The following is an 18,461-nucleotide window of genomic DNA, read 5'->3' as shown; positions in this document are numbered from 1 at the left end:
CTTCCTTGTTTGATAAAGACTGTTTGGAAGCCAAGAAAACACTGGCAAGATTAATCCAGAGGAAGTACTTAAGAACTCATTTTATTTATATTTCTTTACAAATATTTCCACTCCCATCCTTTACCTAAACCATTAACACTTGTCCGGTCCCCACTCCCTTCCCTTCAAAAAACCCACCACAGACAGTTATGAAAACAAAGTTATATTCTGGTTCTCCATGGGTGGTCCTATGTTTGTGATCAGTGTTGACAATTAGTGAAGAATTTAGGACTGGCTTTTTTTTCCCCCTCTCATAATACGCAGTAAAAGTAATCCTGCTGGTATACACCTCCCTTCAATCCTGAAGTTTGTTTCTTCTTCTGACTCCATCATCCTTTAATAGTCACTCAGTATTGACTTTAATGGGTCCCTTAGAGGCTTCATTTCCAAATATAGCCACATTGGGGGTTAGATCTTCAACATACAGATTTTAAGGGAACATTTAGTCCATAACACCAGCACCTTCACTTTATAAAGCAGAAAAAAGATCCAGAGAGAATGATAGAAACTCAATATTCAAAAAGACCCAAAGGTTGTTAAGATTAACCATTCCCCTGATGTTTTCGGCCAAAGCCTTTTAAATAACTTGATAAAGTAAATTCATGGTGAACTGGATCTCTTTGTTACTTGATTCTCGGTTGAAAGCTCTTTCCATGTCATTACCACCCTCTCTCTTAAGTCTTTTCCAAGTTGTTAGGATTCCTTTTCACTGCAGGAGAACCCACTGCCCTAGGTTCTTCACTTGGATTATATGCAAGGGCTTAAAGAACTATCTGAAGCTTTATGACAATTTTTAGGTTGTTGTTATTTTTATTTTAAATGTATAGCTTTGCTCAGAATAGTCTGTGACAGCGAAAGAATCCATCCACTAAGAAGTAATTTTCTGTATCCTACAAGAGTGACTTAGTCTTCTCATTACAAGTCTTTCAATGCTAGATGTGACGTATCCACTCAATCAAAAACCAGTGAGGAGTATTTCGGGTGTTCCCAGTACTGAGCTTTGCTCTAAGAATAGAAAAATAAATACCACAATTTTGTAATAAAGACTTAGTGAAAGAGAGAAGGATACGGAGGAACTGGCGAGAAGTAAGTTTATTGAGCATACAAGTTTCTCTGACTCTAAACCCTTTTACACCCCCTTTTTTTTCATTTCACCATTCTATGATAATCCCCAATTTGACCTGCTTCTTCCTTCTTCCTTGCTTCCTTAATTAAACCTGCAGTGTACAGGGCACAAAGTGTTTGTTTTCTCATTCAGAGCTGACATATGTTGGGAAAAGGGGGAATTTTAGTGGTGTACTTATTTTGCAAGTAGGCAAGGCTTTCATTTTCAATTTTAATTCCAAGAAGAAATTTATGCATTCTTATTTAAAATCTCCCTCCAATTCAAACAAAGTAGGCTAGAGTTGATTTCATCAGAGCATTAGCAGAAAATGAGCATACAGGAAGGAAAGGTAATCAACTCTACAACTGGTATTTGCAGGGAAATTCTCCTAAAAGGAACATCTCTGGAGAAATTCAATGATGACTACATGAGCTTAATTAAGACTGTACTTAATACAAATGTGTAAGACAAGACCTAATACAAATAAGTAATAAGGGCCTCGAAGCGAGAACCACACACCCTCTAATCCATGTGGGATACCAGAAGGAGGCACCATAACATTAATGTGTAATAGAAGGAGACTGTACTCAAGATGCACTATATGATTTGTTTTACACACACACACACACACACACACACACACACACACACACACAAGGTCTGACAATTAAGTTCGCGAATTGGTGCAACGATGTTACTAACCTTTTTTAGATATCAGAGAGATTATTCATTATGGATTTGTACCAACTGGACAGAACCAAGTTTACTATTTGGAAGTGCTGAAAAGGCTGCATGAAAAAGTTAGACGACCTGAGCTTTTTGCATCATGGTTCTTTCATGGCTCTTGCTTCTCGACAAAGCACCAGCTCACACGGCACTGTCTGTGAGGGAGTTTTTAGCAGTAAACAAATAAGTGTATTGGAACACCCTCCCTACTCACCTGGTCTGGCTCCCAATGACTTCTTTCTGTATCCAAAGAGAAAGGAAATATTGAAAGGGAGACATTTTGATGACATTCAGGACCTCAAAGGTGATAGGACGACAGGTCTGATGGCCATTCCAGAAAAAGAGTTCCAAAATTGCTTTGAAGGGTAGAGTAGGCGCTGGCGTCAGTGCATAGCTTCCCAAGGGGAGTACTTCGAAGGAAACCATAGTGATATTCAGCAATAAGGTATGTAGCACATTTTCTAGGATGAATTCTCGAACTTAATTGTCCGACTTCGTGTGTGTGTGTATGTGTGTGTTCAAATATTGTGAAATATGTATATTTCTTGCCTTTTCCAGCTCCTAGAGGCTTCCCACATTCTGGGTCCCTGGCCCCCTTCCGTCTTCAAAGCCAGTAGATGATCAAGTCTTTCCCACATTGTATCACACTGACACTGACTCTTCCACCTTCCTCTTTCACACTTAAGGACTCTTATGATTGCCATCGGGTAATCCAGGAAAATCTCTTTATTTTAAGGTCAGAAGATTTGCAACCTTAATTCCATCTGAGGCTTTTTAGGTAACATATGACAAATTCTGGGTATCAGGACTTGGACAACTTTAGAGGAGGGCATGATTCTGTCTACTGCAATTACTACGTTAAAAAACACTCTAGGTAATGTTTCCTAAATAGTATGACAGGGCAGAGCTTTCCTGAGCTGTAAAACTTCTTATCCAGTCTTTTGTCCCCATTAAACGAATTGAGCAAGAGAGAATTATATTAAGTTACCATAGGATACATAGATATTACGTTAGCTTAGGAGTTGTGTATGAGAACAGGAAGTATGTAGCCTTCTCTAGAACTTCTCACAGTATAACTGAAGAAAATGAAACCCAGCGAGATTCATGGTTCTTGATGTCACAGAAGCCAATATTAGAGTCTCAAATTACTTCTACTTTCTCTGACTTCTTTATTACTATCAATACTTTATATGATTGGAGAAGTGAAAAAATAGAAAAGTCATTTGCCTTGATAGGTTGAAATAGAAAACTGAAAATCCCCATCTTAAATTGTATGTCAATCCTGAGCTAGGAATACAGTAGACATTACTGTTCCCATTTTCTTTTAAAGGTAAGGAATGTAGGGCTCTTATTAACCCCTTGCTAGAAAGTGGCAGAGCCAGGTTTGCCCTACTCCAAGTCCATGCCCTGGCTACGAACATACAGCCAGTGCACCATCTGCTATTAACATCAAGGATGTGAAAAGTCATGTTCTTGACTTATAAGAGCTGAATGAAGTAATTTAGTCGAGAAATTTACAATTGTTTTTATAATTCCCAAGGTATCTTTGGCTATTTCAAGTAATACTCTAAATTTCTAAACATAAATTAGTCGTCATGTTCTAACTTGTTTATGTGATGCACTTTATTAAGAATATTTGGGATATAGACCACCTTTTAAATGAATGAAGAGAATTAATAATGAGAAAAGGGAGAGCCGTATCAATCTGTTTGGTGTTAAACTCCCCAAAGCGGAAGCTTTAATACAATTAGACTGTCTCCAATATTCAAAGTCTCTCTCTCTCTTTGAAGCAGGCACCTTCCATCTTAAACAGCATTTCAGATAACCCGACATGTACAACATTTTTGAATAGTAATAATTCAAGTCTGAATAAAATATACCATGACAATGTTGCAGAAAGTTTACATTTTAAGTGGTAGGTTTCAGGGTGTGGATGAAAGGAGCATTCCTGTCCTTTGCATCATCTCCAATATTTTTTGCTGAACGAGATTGTTTACCCATTGGCCTGTCTTCCTTGGTTCTTTCTGAGAACTATGTAAGTAGAAAACACTCTTTCAAGAGCATGTGAAATATACCCCACCCTGTGTTTCATGGATGTTCTCATCATGAGCAGATATTGAGTAATAGCCAGGGAAAGTCATACTATAATGCTTACACATCATCTGTTGGGAATACTCAGGTACGCAAGAGGGCCAGTGAACGCTATCTGGACAGAGTCCACTCGCACAACAACACAAGAAGCTGAATATTTCTGTTTGCACGACAACACAAGAACCTGAAGCGTGAGAAGCGAAGGCACAAGACCAGCCCAAATCTTAATGCATCTTCCGTTTGGTTTCCATGATAAATTGTCTAGGAAAAAAACTGATTGGGAAGTAAACTGAAGATTAACTGGTCCCGTTTTCCTTATTTAATCAAATAAATATCTATTCTTTGAAGTTCTATCCATGGGTTCAGCTTATAGGCAGTTTGGCCATTTATTTTTCTGAGCAAATTTACATAGACATACATTCTACTTAATTTAGGGCATTTAATTATCATGAGAGCAATACGACCCCTTTTGAATATTGATTGTATTTAATGAAGGTCCTCAAATGTAGTATCTTTTGTCTGGATTGAAAAACAGAATGATTTGCCAAACTGTGTATGAGTTATCTTAAACTACTGCCCTCTGCTTCTTAGACTGTAGCTAAGCTCTGCAAGCACTTGAATCCTTAATAGTACACGGGAATTGGAGATGAAATCGGGGGACAATTGTGATTTTTAAATCTCTCTTCAAATCTCAGCTTTGTTGAAAACTACATAATAAAAAGCAGCTTTGAGTTTCCTAAATCTATATTGTTGTTAAAATATAATTATTAAATAAGTTATAACACATGTCACAGATATCTATCTATACCTATTTATGTGGCATGAAGGAAAGTGAGGGAACATCAGGGGTTCAATTTTGAAAATGATAAATAACAGTTTCTTGTTACTAAAGTGATCACTCAAATATTGTGAAATATGTAATAGCCATATATCACTCTAGATTTTAATTTGGAGTGTCTATTTACTTACTTTCTATTTTTTCCATCTTTCTAACTATCAGTAAGTGCCCTAATCAAAAAGAAATTGCCTTTCATTGAGGTCCTGAAATGCTTTCTTGTGAATGAAGTACATGAGCTGTAGTACGTGAACTTTATAAGAATTATTTCAATTTTGCAGTGACTTGCTTTGATTTTTCATTACTCACTCTATTATTCATTTTTGTAATTATTAAATAAGTTACTTTCACATAAGTGATGTGTATTAAAATCTATATACAGTAATTGCTTATGATATGCCAAAAACATTACCATTTATAAGAAATAGGATGACCCATTCACATTTCTAATCTTTACTAACTGTTCTAACATGGTAAACCCTCTATCCAGATAGAATGACTGAGAGTTCTTTTTCTTTGTACATTATATTCTATGTTAAAGATAGAAATTTGCAGGCTGGAAACTCAGGCAGAGTTGTTATGGTGCTGTCTTGAGAATTTTTTCTTTTTCTGGGAGCCTCAGTCTTTGCTCTCAATGCCCTCAACTGGTTGGATGAGGCTCACCACCTCCTGGAGAAGTATATGCTTACTCAAAGTCTACTGATTTCAACGTTAGTCACATCTAAAAATTTATTTATAGCAAGATTTAGGCTGGTGTTTGAGCAAGCAACTGGGCACCATAGCTTAGCCAACTTGACATATGAAATTAACCATTTTAGTTAATCCTTTACATTTTAATGATTCTAATAGGAATGTAGCAGTACCTCGCTGTGGTTTTAATTTGCATTTCCCTGATGACTAATGATGTTGAACACATTTTAATGTACTTATTGGATATTCATATATCATCCTGTTTAAGTTCCTGCTTTTGTTTTTTATTAAGTTAATTGTCTTTTTACTGATAGAGGAATTATCTATATATTCCATATTAGTCTATATATATATATTCTATATATAGTCCTTTGTTAGATATGTGTATTATGACTATTTCCTATGAGTCTGTATCTTGTCTATTTATCTTCCTAGGGTAGTCTTTTGGTGAGCAAATTTTCTAATTTTATGAAGTCTACTTTATTAAATTTTTTCTTTTATGGTTCATACTTTCTGGATAAAATTTAAAATCCTTTGTCTACCCTAGGTTCATGAACATATTATACTATTTCATTCTTGAAGCTTTTTACTTTTAGCTTTTACTCGTAGATCTGTGAACTATCTTGAATTAATTTGTGTACTGTGAGGTATAATTGAGGTTCTTTCTTTTCGTGGGGTATTCAATTGTTCCCTTACCACTTATTGAAAAGACTTTTCTGGTTTACCCATTAGATTGCATTGACACCATTTTCAACAGTATAATTGTCTGGCTGAACTAGAATCTCCATCCTAATTAAATTCCTTGGAGAGATCATTTTATTTCCTCAGCTTGGGTTGGGTCTAATCTACTGTGGCAGTTTGGATAAGGGTTAAGGAAATCACATGGTACAAAAATGGCCTGTCAACCTGTTCCTTCCACCAAGAATGATATTGCATCTCTTCCTTATTTTTTTAACTTTTTGTTTTGAAATAACTATTAATTCACAGGAAGTTGCAAAGAAATGTATAGAGAGGTACCATGCAACTTCTACACCTCCTCCCACAAGTTTGACATCTTGCATAATTGTAGTAAAATATCAAAACTTAGTGAAATACACAGAGCTTATTCAGGCTTCACCATTTATACGTGTGTGTGTGTGTGTGTGTGTGTGTGTGTGTGTGTGTGTTTCTACGCAATTATGTCACCTATGTAGCTTTGTGGAACTACCACCACAGTCAAGATAACAGAAATGTTCAATCAGCATATGCTACCCCTTTTTAGCTGTAGCTACCTCCATCCCTAATCTGGTAACCACTAATCTGCTCTCCATTCCTGTAGTTTTGTTATTTCAAGTACGTTATATAAATAGAATCACACAGTAGGTAACTTTTATGATTGGCTTGTTTTTTCATTCAGCAGAATTTCTTTGAGTTCCATCCAAGTTGTTGCATGTATCAATTGTTTGTTTGTTTATTTTCCTGCATAGTACTCCATCGTATGGGTATAGCACAGTTTGCCACAATTTAACCATTAACCTTTGAAGGACATTTGGATTATTTCCAGTTTTTGGCTGTTATGAATAAAGTTGCTATGAACATTCATGTACAGATTTTTGCATGGATCTCGGTTTTTCTTTTTCTGGGATCAATGCCCATGAGAGTAATTGCTGAGTTGTATGATATGCTAGGCAAAATAATGGACCTCCAAAGATGTCCGTGTCCCAATCCCTAGAACCTGTGAATATGTTGCCTTCCATGGCAAAAGGGACTTTGTATATGTGAAAAAGATCATGAGAAGGGGAAATTTTTTCGCATTATCTTCGTGGGCCCAAAATAAAGAATCCCCAAAAGGGTTCTTTTTGGAGGAAGGCAAGAGGGTCAGAGTTAGAGATGTTAGAAGATACTACCATGCTGACTTTGATGATAGACAAGGAATGCAGGTAGCCTCCAGAAACTGGAAAAGGTGAGAGACAGATTCTCCCCTAGAGCATCCAGAAGAAACACAGCTCTATGGACACCTTGATTTTAACTCATGAGAGTTATTTCTTACTTCTGACATCCAGAAATGTAGATAATAAATTTGTGTTGTTTTAAGCCAGTTAGACTGTGGTAATTTGTTATAGCATCAGTAGAAAACTGGTATACATGATAATCAATTTTTAAGTTTAGAAGAAACTGCTGAACTGTTTTCTAGAATGGATGTCTCTGTTTTTTAAGGTTTTACTCTATATGAAGTCTGACAATTAGGGTTGCAAACTCATCCTAGAAAAAGCGCTACATACCTCATTGCTGAATATCACTATCGTCACCTTTGAAGTACTTCCCTTGGGAAGCTACACACTGACGCCAGTGCCTAGTCCACCCTTCAAAGCAATTTGGGAACTCTTTTTCTGGAATGGCCATCAGAGCTGTTGTCCTATTACCCTTGATGTTCTGCATGTCATCAAAATGACTTTCAATATTTCCTTTATCTTCAGGTAAAGAAAGAAGTCACTGGGGGCCAGATCATATGCATAGGGAGGGTGTTCCAATACAGTTATTTGTTTACTGGTTAAAAACTCCCTCACAGACAGTGCCGTGTGAGCTGGTACATTGTTGTGATGCAAGAGCCATGAATTGTTGGTGAAAAGTTCAGGTTGTTTAATTTCTTCACGCAGCCTTTTCAGCTCTTCCAAATTATAAACTTGGTTAACTGTCCAGTTGGTACAAATTCATAATGAATAATCCCTCTGATATCAAAAATTGTTAGCAATAGCGGTGCAACAAGTTCGTGAACTTAATTGTCAGGCCTCGTATTCAAAAATCAACAACTTCTTTCATGAAGCCTATTCCTATTGATTTATTGAATACTTTTGAATGTCTTTTAAATGTCCGACACTGTTCTGAGAGCAGCAAACAGTACAAACAAGGTCCTTGCTTTCGTAGACATGAAATTCTAGTGAGGGAATATAGATAGTAAGTACAAAAAACATACAAATCAAGATAATATCAGATAGAAATAACTGCCATATAAAAGCAAAATAGGTTTAGTAGTTGCTTTAGCTTAGGTGCTTGGAGAAGGCTTTTCTAAGAGGGGAAATTTGAGCCGAGATTTGATTGTTGAGAAGGATCCAGCCATGGGAAAATCTGCAGAAGTAACATTCTAGATAGGGCCAATAGCTTGAAACCACTGCTCGAGAGCAAAGCAGAAGAAACATGGCTGGAGCACAATGAACAAGGATGAGGAATTCCTGTAGATGAGATCAAATAGATAGGCAGGGGACAGATCACTGAGACCCTCCTATGACAGGATAAGGAGTTTAGATTTATCCATTGTGTAATAAGAAGGTACAGGAAGGTTTCAAATAGGGGAAGCACATAATCTGATTCATGTTTGAAAATGACCATTCATAAGTAAAAATGGTTTGGAGGGAGGCAAAAATAGAAGAGGGGAAACCAGTTAAGAGATTATTGTACTGACTAGGTTAGTAGTACAGTAGTGGAGTTGGAGAAAAGGCAACAGATTTAGGATTTATTAATGGGTAGCCTCCAGATTGGTATTGGATTGGCTATGGGCATGAAGGAAAGAGTTTTTGCTTGACAACTAGGGAATGGTGGTATCCTTAACTTTGGATTATTATTATTTTGGGTATATGATGCTGAGAGTGCAGATATAAAATAAGCCATTATTTATGTATTTGAGTGGAGAATTTGTCAATTGACAATTAGAAGTTGGCTCTGGAGATGTAAATTTGGGAGTGATTAGTGTTTCAATTTATGAGCTTGGATGGGATTCCCCGGGAAGATTGCAGATAAAGAAGAGAAGGAGATAAAGATACTTCAATTTATAGATACAGCAGAAGATGAAAAGCTTTTAAAAAATATGAGTAGTAGCACTCTGTGAAGGTGGAGAAAAACCAGGAGACTATCAAATCATGAAGTCAAGAAAAAAAAAAATCTTTCAGAAAAGGAGCTATAGACATTTGTGTTTAAGGCTACCCGGAAGTCAAACAGATTAGGAGGATGGCTGAAATTATTTGTGCCAGTTTAAGTACAATGGAGGGAGCGTAGATGGAATTGAGGGAACGATTATAATGGTGGGCAATAGAATCTGAGCTACATGCATAAGGAAGGAAATGTGAAGATAAATGGGGTGATAAATAGTTTAATGATGAAGTTGATGGGTTAGTAGGTCAGTAGGAGAGTTAGAAATTAGAGTGTGAATACTGAAATAGGTGAGCTGTTAGTGTTGGTAAAAAAGGAAATCAAGGTTTGGAAAATGACACAGTAATTAATGATGAGATCAAGGTAGGTATGATCACGGAAAATATGGTGGAAGAAGTTATCACAGTAATGGAGGCCAAGGAAGAGAGAGGCCAGGGAGAATGTCAATTATGTGGCCCGTCTGAATGTTGAATTGAAACTACCAACATGTCAAGAGTAGGGGTACAACAGAAGCCAGAGAGCCAGGTATCAATGGTTTGCCCAACTGAATATAGTCTCTTCCTCTTTGAACTTCCTTTTTAATTTTGTACCTTCTTAGTCACTCTTTTCTTATTCTTTGCCTTTCGTGTACTTGTTTTTTTTTTTCTCCTTCTTTTAGATTAGGCAATGAAAACAAGTTTGTTGCTTGTTGTGCTACAGCACAAAGCACACCTTTTCCAATATGGTTATCTCCATGAATAAGAAATTATAAATAGTGATCCTAGGAAGACTCGGGATGACTGAGGGCAGAATCATTTCATTAAGGGCTAGACTAGTTTGGAATAGATGGAATACAAGACAATGATCTACTTTAAGTATAACACTTTAGACAAATCATATGTCATAGACAAAGATATATAGAAACAGTCAATTTATTTTAGAAGAGACTTTTCAATTATTAAATAGTATAAAAATAAACAGATATATTTCAACACTGATATTTTACATAAGTTAATTTAAATACATATTTGTCTCAGGCACCAAAACATTCATATACACAGTCCCAATTCCTAGGTTCAGACAGCAGGTTAATGTTAATAGCAAATTACTTTTTAAATCAGTGAAGTGAACAGTTTTTCATACAAGCCTTTCTAATATTGATTATTTCTTTTTTAACGATAAACCTTTTAAACAAAAAATCTTAAATAAAAATTCCCCTGAGTTAGTTCTCTTTAATGAAATTTCATTTTCTCCCTCTGCCTGAGACATGCTTTTAATTATTTACACAAATACTAATGTTATCCATGATCAGTGCTTGATTTAAAAATATTAAAATCTACAGTGCTTTGCACAGAATGTCTCCTCAATAACTTATGGTTGAATGAATTAATGAACCATCCACAGGTCCTTGAAAAATGTATGAAAGGTCAGTCTTATAACACATCCAGGCTAATGAGACACAATGCTCTCTGTGGGCTGGTGTATAGGTAAACCTTAAAGACATAACTTCCAACTTTATAGATCTCAATGTACCAGAGTTGGGTTCCTGAAAATTTATTCAGAAATCTTAATCCAATACTTTCTTATAATTCAGAGAGGTAATTTGTTAAACTCAAAAATAATTCAGCGAGGTATCCTCATGAAGATATAGTGATTCTGACATAATGCAAAAAACAAAACAAAACCAAAAACAGCAACTTCAGGATTCAACTCAGTTCATAACAATAATATCCTAACAAAACATAAATAATAATTCTCAATAAATTAAGTAACAATGTACAGTACCAGAAAATGTCAGCTGACAATGAGATGTGGAAAAGAAGCACTGTGTTCCTGGGAACTATTCAGGAATTATTTGCTTTTGTTTTTAAAGGAGAAAGGACATTCATTAGAATAGGAATATAACTTTCTTCCTGTCAAGAACCCCCTACAGTTCTTTCTAAGGTATTGTCTTCTTTGTAGGCTTCTTTGGTTACACAGTTAAAATTAATTACAAAGTTCTCTGCCTTCCAAGCATAACTTTTTGTCAAGGCCTATTTTGAGGGCTTTTGTTTTCTTTTATTCCTCTTAGGAGGAACTAAATAGTAGTCCTGAGCTGAGGTTTTCCTGAAAACTTGCAAAAGTTCAGATGAGAAAATATAGACAGAGTCCAAAGAAAGATGAACTCAGATCATAAAACCAGGAAAACAAAGTGGAAGAAGTAACCTGATCAAAAAGGAGTTTCCCTTGGCAGAATGGCTAAAAGAAGAAAATAAAAGGAAGAGTCTGCAGGTCGTTACTTCTAATGTATCAAGGAAGATACACTGTAAGTATCAATAGTGTAGAAAGAAACTTGCAGCATTTTGTCATCTTCTAACAGCACTTCAACATTCAATCATCTTTGCCTTGGTTCTTACTGTAACAATCTAAATTGAAATTCAAGTAAAAACGATGTCAAATTCATCTCCCATTACTTTATAAAAAAAGAATGGAAACTGCTTTTTCCCTTTACCTTGAAGAAAAGACATCTTTAAATTAGTGACATAAAAATCTTCACATGTATAACCCCGCTCTCCTTAACAGAAGACATTAAGTCACGTAGAGTTTCATATAAATATTAAATAATTAAAAGAAATTGTTCATATAAATAAATAAATATGATCAATAGGCTTCTACAGTTCAGTTGAACGTCCTTTCAGTAGTACTGTAGGATTAATATCATCCAATCCAGAGTGGGAAGGGCTTGCATTGATGGTCACTGTCTTGGTGGGTTTTGGGTCTTGAACACTGAATGAAGTAGAAGGACAGCCTTGCACGTTATTGCAGATGAGAGACTGGATTGAGGCAGTGTTGATGATTTTAAAACCTACTTCTCCACCAAAAGTGCTAGGTTTCCAGTAGTTAGGAGAACATATAGGATTGCCCATAAGTCCTTTCAAGGAGAAAGGTGCGCCAAGTTCTACCATGGTCTCACCAAAGATGGCATCTGCACGTGGCTTTTCTACCAAAAGGGCAGGATATAGCTCCATGGCATCAATGTCACCATATAGGGCTTCTAACTCTGCAGCCATTTCCTTCTCTCCTGTGAAGGTGACAAAGACAGAGACGACCAAGGTGAAACTTCACAGAATAAAAACGATAATTTTACCCCTTTGCTCAGTTTGCGTGCAGCTTCTTCTGCTATTTCCATTTCACCTTTGAATCTTTCTCACCTGTAAGTTCTTCAAATGATTCATAGGGTTTCATCAGAAAGCGTTTGCGGTACTCATTCAGAGACTGATATTTCATCTGTCTGCTCTGGTCGATGGAGGCCTTTGCTACGTGTTGTATTGCAGCTGGGAGATTCCTGCCACCAGCAACCTGGGGAAAATAAATGACATCATAAAACAAAAATTTCAGGCATAGTTACAATTTCTATTTTAAAAGCATCCCTTGGGTAATAAAGTAGGTGAGATCTACACTCCCAGCTGAGACCTAAACTTTGAAATATTTATGTAAGATTATGGAAAGTTTTTGAAAATATCTGTAGTTAAGGTATGATGACATATTGCCATTTGATAACTCTAGACTAAAAGCTTTGATGTTTCAGAAAAATGTGAGGCTTCTTGTTTCAAGAAAAGAATTTTACTTGCAACATAATTACTTGTTTAGTAAGTTGAACGGAAACCACTGCTGTGGCAGAAATTCTAGTTAGCCCTAGTCCTTGCTTTTGTTTTGTTTTTCAATAATAATGCTTACCCTGCCAGCAATTTGCCTGCTGAATGATTCAACAAACTGAGTAAGCCCATGTTCCATTAATATAGAGTTGTTGTAGAGAAACTGTCGATAGTTGTACTCCTGGTCTTCAATTTGAAAGGTGTCAGGCAGGAGGGGGTGCCAGTGGTAGAGCGTGTTAAACTCGGCAGCAATGCGGTTTTGGTACTGGAATTGTTGGTTGAAAAGCAGCTCTGGGTCAAACTTCAGTTTGAAGTGATAGCCACTCAAGTGCTGTACATAGTCTTCTATCACTATCTTAATAGTTTCTCCTATTTGCACAAAATAAAGAATGTAGAACATTAATGCTTTGTGATCATTAACTTTCAAGCAACGGCAATGCAGTTTCTTTAATTTGCTATTATTCCTTCCCTTCTGCTTTTTCCTTTTTACCATCAAATCAAAAGGTAGTTATATTACAGTCATGCTCAAAGATGCAGTTCATATGGAGCATGTGATTGTGAATTCATGACCCCCCTACACCCAGCCCCTGGGGATTACTTCAAATACAGCAGAGGTTACACACTAGCTTTCTCCCCAGGAAAGATGGCTTTATTTAAATGATTTCCTCATCTTCCTTACCTATCAGTATCAGCCTGCTTGTCTGGAACAACCGCTCGTCATCCCATTCTGGATGCTCCTGTTTAAGCACATCGCACACTCTGTTGTGTTCTCGGAGCCAAATCGTGGCATACATCATCAGACCAGGCACCAGACCAAACACCTCCTGCCCCACAGCAAACCTCAGGTGTTCAGGGACATGAGGGGGATAGATCATCTCCACTTGAGTATCTTTGACTGTGGGAGGATACACCTCTCCATCAATTATCTTTTAAAAAAAAAGGTAGTAAGTAAGCATTCATTAAAAAGTTAAGAAATGAATTTTAATCAGAGATTTTAAAACATAAGTGGTGAGTTGTAACTAATTCTTAATATTCAAATGCAACAAACCTGATATTTCAGTTTTCCATCCTTGAAAAGGCGCAGTTTATGCTGTCTATCCAAAGTTTCACCATAAATATGATTTAAATCGACCTAGAAGATTATGGGGAAATTTCAATGTGTTGCTGTTAAAGTTGTTCTTGTATAAATGTCTATGATATAATTAATCATTAAACAATTTGATGACTTAGCTTGCTTTGATTAAAATTTTTCAATAAAAACACATTTCATAGCCACAAAATGTGAAAATAGTTTTTCTACTGAAGCTACAAACCTATATATGTTTCATGTTTAAAAGTATCAGTATCTTATATGAAGCTTACAAATATATCACATGCTTCACTATAATTATATGGCATTTCCTTTAAAAAACAACAAAATTTATTGATATAAAATTCTTATCAATAAACTTAAACTATACCATTGAAATCCAAGAGATAACAATGCTGCTGAAAACTTGCCTTATAATATTTAAAGCAGCATAATCAGGGTACAAACATGTTTTTTGAAGATGCAACATTTTTGTAGTGCTAACATTTTGAACTAAAAATATGAGTCAAATTACAAATAATATCTGTATATATGTATGGGTATGTATTTTTACTGAACCATTGAATTAAAATGAAAACTCCATTCAAGTTTTTATAAATAGGACATTTTTTTAAAAGAGGGTCAGTTATTTGGTGTGGCAAAAAAACATATGGTCTTTAAGTACTTCACTATGATTTGCTATCATTTTGCTTTAGTGCTGTCTTACCCCATGACCCAGTCCTTTGGTGAAAGCTGGTCCTCGCTTGTGATCTGTCTTGAAAAACTGATGGGTGAAGTGCTGGGCAAAGAACGCAAACATCAAATTTGTGCCCTGGGGATCAGGGACAAACTTTGTCCTTAGAAGAAATTTTTCCACAATCAATTTTGAATCAGGAAGCTCTTTCTTTCCTGAAAAACGAGAAAGCTAAGAATCCATCTCTATATTCGAGAAAGCAGACAGTGATCTATTATGAACACAGTTTTAATGAAAAAATGTGAAAACATTGAGACATTATACCAAAATGCCTGTTCACTTCATGGAATCGTTTACATAGATTCACACTTTCAAAAAACATATCTCCATAGATATGCATAAGCAAGGAAAAACGCTATACTTTTATTAACGAACAAATGATAGTTTAGGGTCAAATTTTCTAAGTAGCATTCCAACCCCCATTGCAATACATCTCTGCTTCCTCTCGCTCACCTTTCACGCCCATGGGAGTGGGGCAGTCATCAGCCACAGGAGGAAGAGCTCTGGTATAATAGGAGATGTTAGAAAAGGCTTCCCAGCTTTTATAGTCATACTGTGCATTGTAGGTTGGCGGGCTGTCAATCAAATGTGATCTGGCTGAAATTTTCAAGGGAAAGAAATTGTTTTACTTGTTCCCCGTATGCAAAGCAAATCAATATTCATTTTTATTGTAAAATGTACATGGTAGCACCAGAGGTTGAATTGAATGCCAACAATGATACTCTATTTTAAAAACACTTGCACTTTAAAATCTAACTGCCATTTGTACTTAAAAAAGAATGATTCCTGAAAGTACATCTTTAGTAAAGTATATATGTGTTACATAAGATAGGATGATCTAGCCATCTTGATTTTTCAAATAACCATCCAAAAAGCTTGGAAGAGGTATGCAGGATTGTAAGTAGAATTCTGACTGTGAGAAAGGACTTTATAAACTGGATGAAACTTAAATGTCAATATTTTTGACCATTAAGCTAAAAATCACACTAAAAAGATATATTTAAAGTCATTTCGACAAGGTTGGAAATATGTTTTTAGATTAGGTTTAGCAATCTGGAGTATTATAAAGTACATTTTTCTTTGAGGAAGCAGAAAACCTTAGAAAGAGACTGTACTTACATGTCAACACATACTTCATAATTACATTTCGCAGGAAGGGAATATTATTGACAATGTTCCAGACTCCCTTGAAGTGGGTAAGTATATAGTGCACTGTGTTTGGAGTGGGTTTCAGGAATAACTTTATTCTTGTCAGAAATTCAGCTGCAATAAAGAAAATAAAAAGGAAGGAGAAATTAAGGGGGCCCATTATAAGACACAAATCTGTAAAATGATAGCGGTACATATACCCCCCTTCGAAATGAGGGCATCCAAGGGCAAACTTACGTGTTGTACAGTTTTCACCATAGAATCCTGTCCGGGTACAGTCACACTTATACTGGTCAAATCCAACACTCATACATACACCTCGGTTTTGACATGGGTTGGAACAGCAAGGATTTCCTACAATAAAAGTAAAGACAGTAAATAAATCATTCTTCAGTGTCTTAATCTTGATTTAAATATTTGTTTTGCTTCCCGTGGGTCAATTTTACAATAAGAAATGCAAGAAATATACAGGTAGTCACGGGAAAACAATTTTTTTTTAAACCTGTCTCCCAGAATGGTTATACGGTAGGAATACCAACTTTCTATTCTAAATAAGGCTAACGGAATATTATTCAGCCTGAGAAATCATGTTGCTAAGCTATTTCTTAGTAACTTTTCTGATGTCCAAATTAGCCTTTTTAAGAACCTCAAATAAGTAGAACTGTCAAAATTCCAATGGATAGATCTGGTATATTAATCAAAATTTAGGGAAAATTACAAAGTTAAAACAGCTTACTTTTCAAATATTTTGCCTAACTTAAAAGAAGTTAACCTGGGTTTTCCTGGGGCAGGAAAGCACTCACGAGGCTATTTAAAACAATTATTTCCACTCAAGAACAGTAGGTACACATACACACACACACACACACACACACATTTCACCATATATTGATCAGCTCCTGTATTATCATAATGACAACCTGCAAATCAGTACCACTATTCCTATTTAGCAAATGAGAAAAATGAGACCCAGACCAGTTAAGGAACTGGCCCGTGATGAGCTAGTGGCAAAGCTGGGATATACCCCCCCCCTCCAATTCTTTTGAACTCAAGTAGTCCAAGCTCTTTTCCAAGTCCTACGGCCTCCCGTGTCCGGAGAGCCTTCAGAGCGAGGGGGACGTCCCCTCCGCGAGGTCAGAGCGGACACGGGGCGGGCAGCGCCCTGCGAGCGGCGCCAGGGACCCACCTGCACAGCTGAGCGCCAGGGTGGCGTAGAGCAGCAGCAAGGCGCTGGCGAGCATCTCCGCCGCGGGCGAGGGCGTTGCGGTGCGTGGGCTTCGGGCAGCGGGGCTGGAGGCGGCGCTGGGTGGCGTTCCTGGGCGTACTCCGGACGCTCGCTGCAAGTCCTTTGACAACTGGAAGCTAACGGCGAGAACCTTCCTTTTATGCGTGAAAACGAAGCCCACGTGATGCCATGACTGTTTCTTTCCGCGGTTCCTTACCGCCCCCCCCCCCCGCAACTCCCGGCCCCCACTAGAATAATTGCGTAAGACCCGGATGGGGGAGGATTTTCTTTTTTTTTTTTCTTTACTCAACTGAGAAAATCGGAAACCCGGGAAGCTGCTCTCAGTTTCCCCAAGGTAGTGCACAACGGATCGTCACCCTCCCCGCTCCGATCGCCACGTTTCCCGCCCGCAGTTCCTCTGTTCCCGGAGCTCGGGTTTGCGCCCGATTCCTTTCCTTATTCCCCGTCTTTGCCCCAGCTCTTCCCAGAGCCGATTTTCTAGACAATCCCCCTGGGGGAGAGGGGATGGCGGGGCGCTGCGCTTCGTCTACGGGAATCGGGGTCCAGAGGTTCCAGAGCGCACGGAGGGAATCCCCTGGAGCCCCGTCCCGCCGCCAGGTCTGGGTCCCTCGTCCTTCCGAATGCCAAGGGCGTGAGTCTGGACGGACTGGAACAAGCAAAGCCCACAAACGCTGACATGTCTTACACGTGTCATGTATTTCAAACGTGTCATGTCTGATTTTTCGTGACGACCTTTCACCTAGTGCATACGCACCACATACATAGCTTCAAGTTTTTTCAATGTTTATTTGAAATGTTTAGTCGAATGAAATAGAGCTATAGTCAGTGTACATATCTGTAACTCCTCTCTATAGATAAGGTGTGTTTAGAAATAAGGAATAAGAAATACTGTTCTCCACACCACCACCCCCTCCTTGCTGATTAGAGAGGAAGGCGGTGAATTCCTCTCCCAGAACTGCTCCTAAGCGGTTGTCCTGTAATAGTCCGTTTGAGCGCCAGCCACCGCCACTATAACATTTCCTCTCCTCTGATCAGCAAGGAAAGCAGAGGTGCCCAGGATCTGCCAGGATGCTAAATATTCAGAACATCTGCTTTAATGCATTTATTGCTTTGCTGTGTGGTTTCCACTATTTTGGTCACCAGTCCCAAACAAGAGATACAAATAAGAGGAAGAAGATTTTAATAGTTTTCTTGTTTGTCTTTCTGTGCCCCTTTTTCAAGATGATAAAGTGTGACAATG

At 37.5% G+C, this 18,461-nt stretch overlaps 2 protein-coding genes across 2 annotated transcripts in view; one reads left to right on the top strand and one right to left on the bottom strand.

Annotated features, from left to right (window-relative positions):
* The window catches only part of PLA2G4A (phospholipase A2 group IVA), a 343,561-nt gene that overhangs the window by 59,843 nt on the left and 265,257 nt on the right, over positions 1–18,461 (top strand). The gene's annotated exons all lie outside the window — the stretch shown is intronic.
* Positions 10,269–17,913, bottom strand: PTGS2 (prostaglandin-endoperoxide synthase 2). Its single transcript, XM_081025986.1, has 10 exons — positions 17,162–17,913; positions 16,213–16,329; positions 15,946–16,089; positions 15,280–15,423; positions 14,800–14,981; positions 14,052–14,135; positions 13,683–13,929; positions 13,086–13,372; positions 12,560–12,707; positions 10,269–12,429 (listed from the first exon to the last, which is right to left on the bottom strand). The coding sequence occupies exons 1-10, from the start codon at positions 17,214–17,216 to the stop codon at positions 12,020–12,022; spliced, it is 1,818 nt and encodes a 605-aa protein (XP_080882112.1). The 5' UTR covers positions 17,217–17,913; the 3' UTR covers positions 10,269–12,019.

Source organism: Rhinolophus hipposideros (genome assembly GCF_964194185.1).
Source record: "Rhinolophus hipposideros genome assembly, chromosome: 19".
In the NCBI taxonomy this organism is placed as follows: domain Eukaryota; kingdom Metazoa; phylum Chordata; class Mammalia; order Chiroptera; family Rhinolophidae; genus Rhinolophus; species Rhinolophus hipposideros.
Note: the sequence above shows the minus strand (reverse complement) of the source record. Positions and strands in the feature narration are given on the sequence as shown.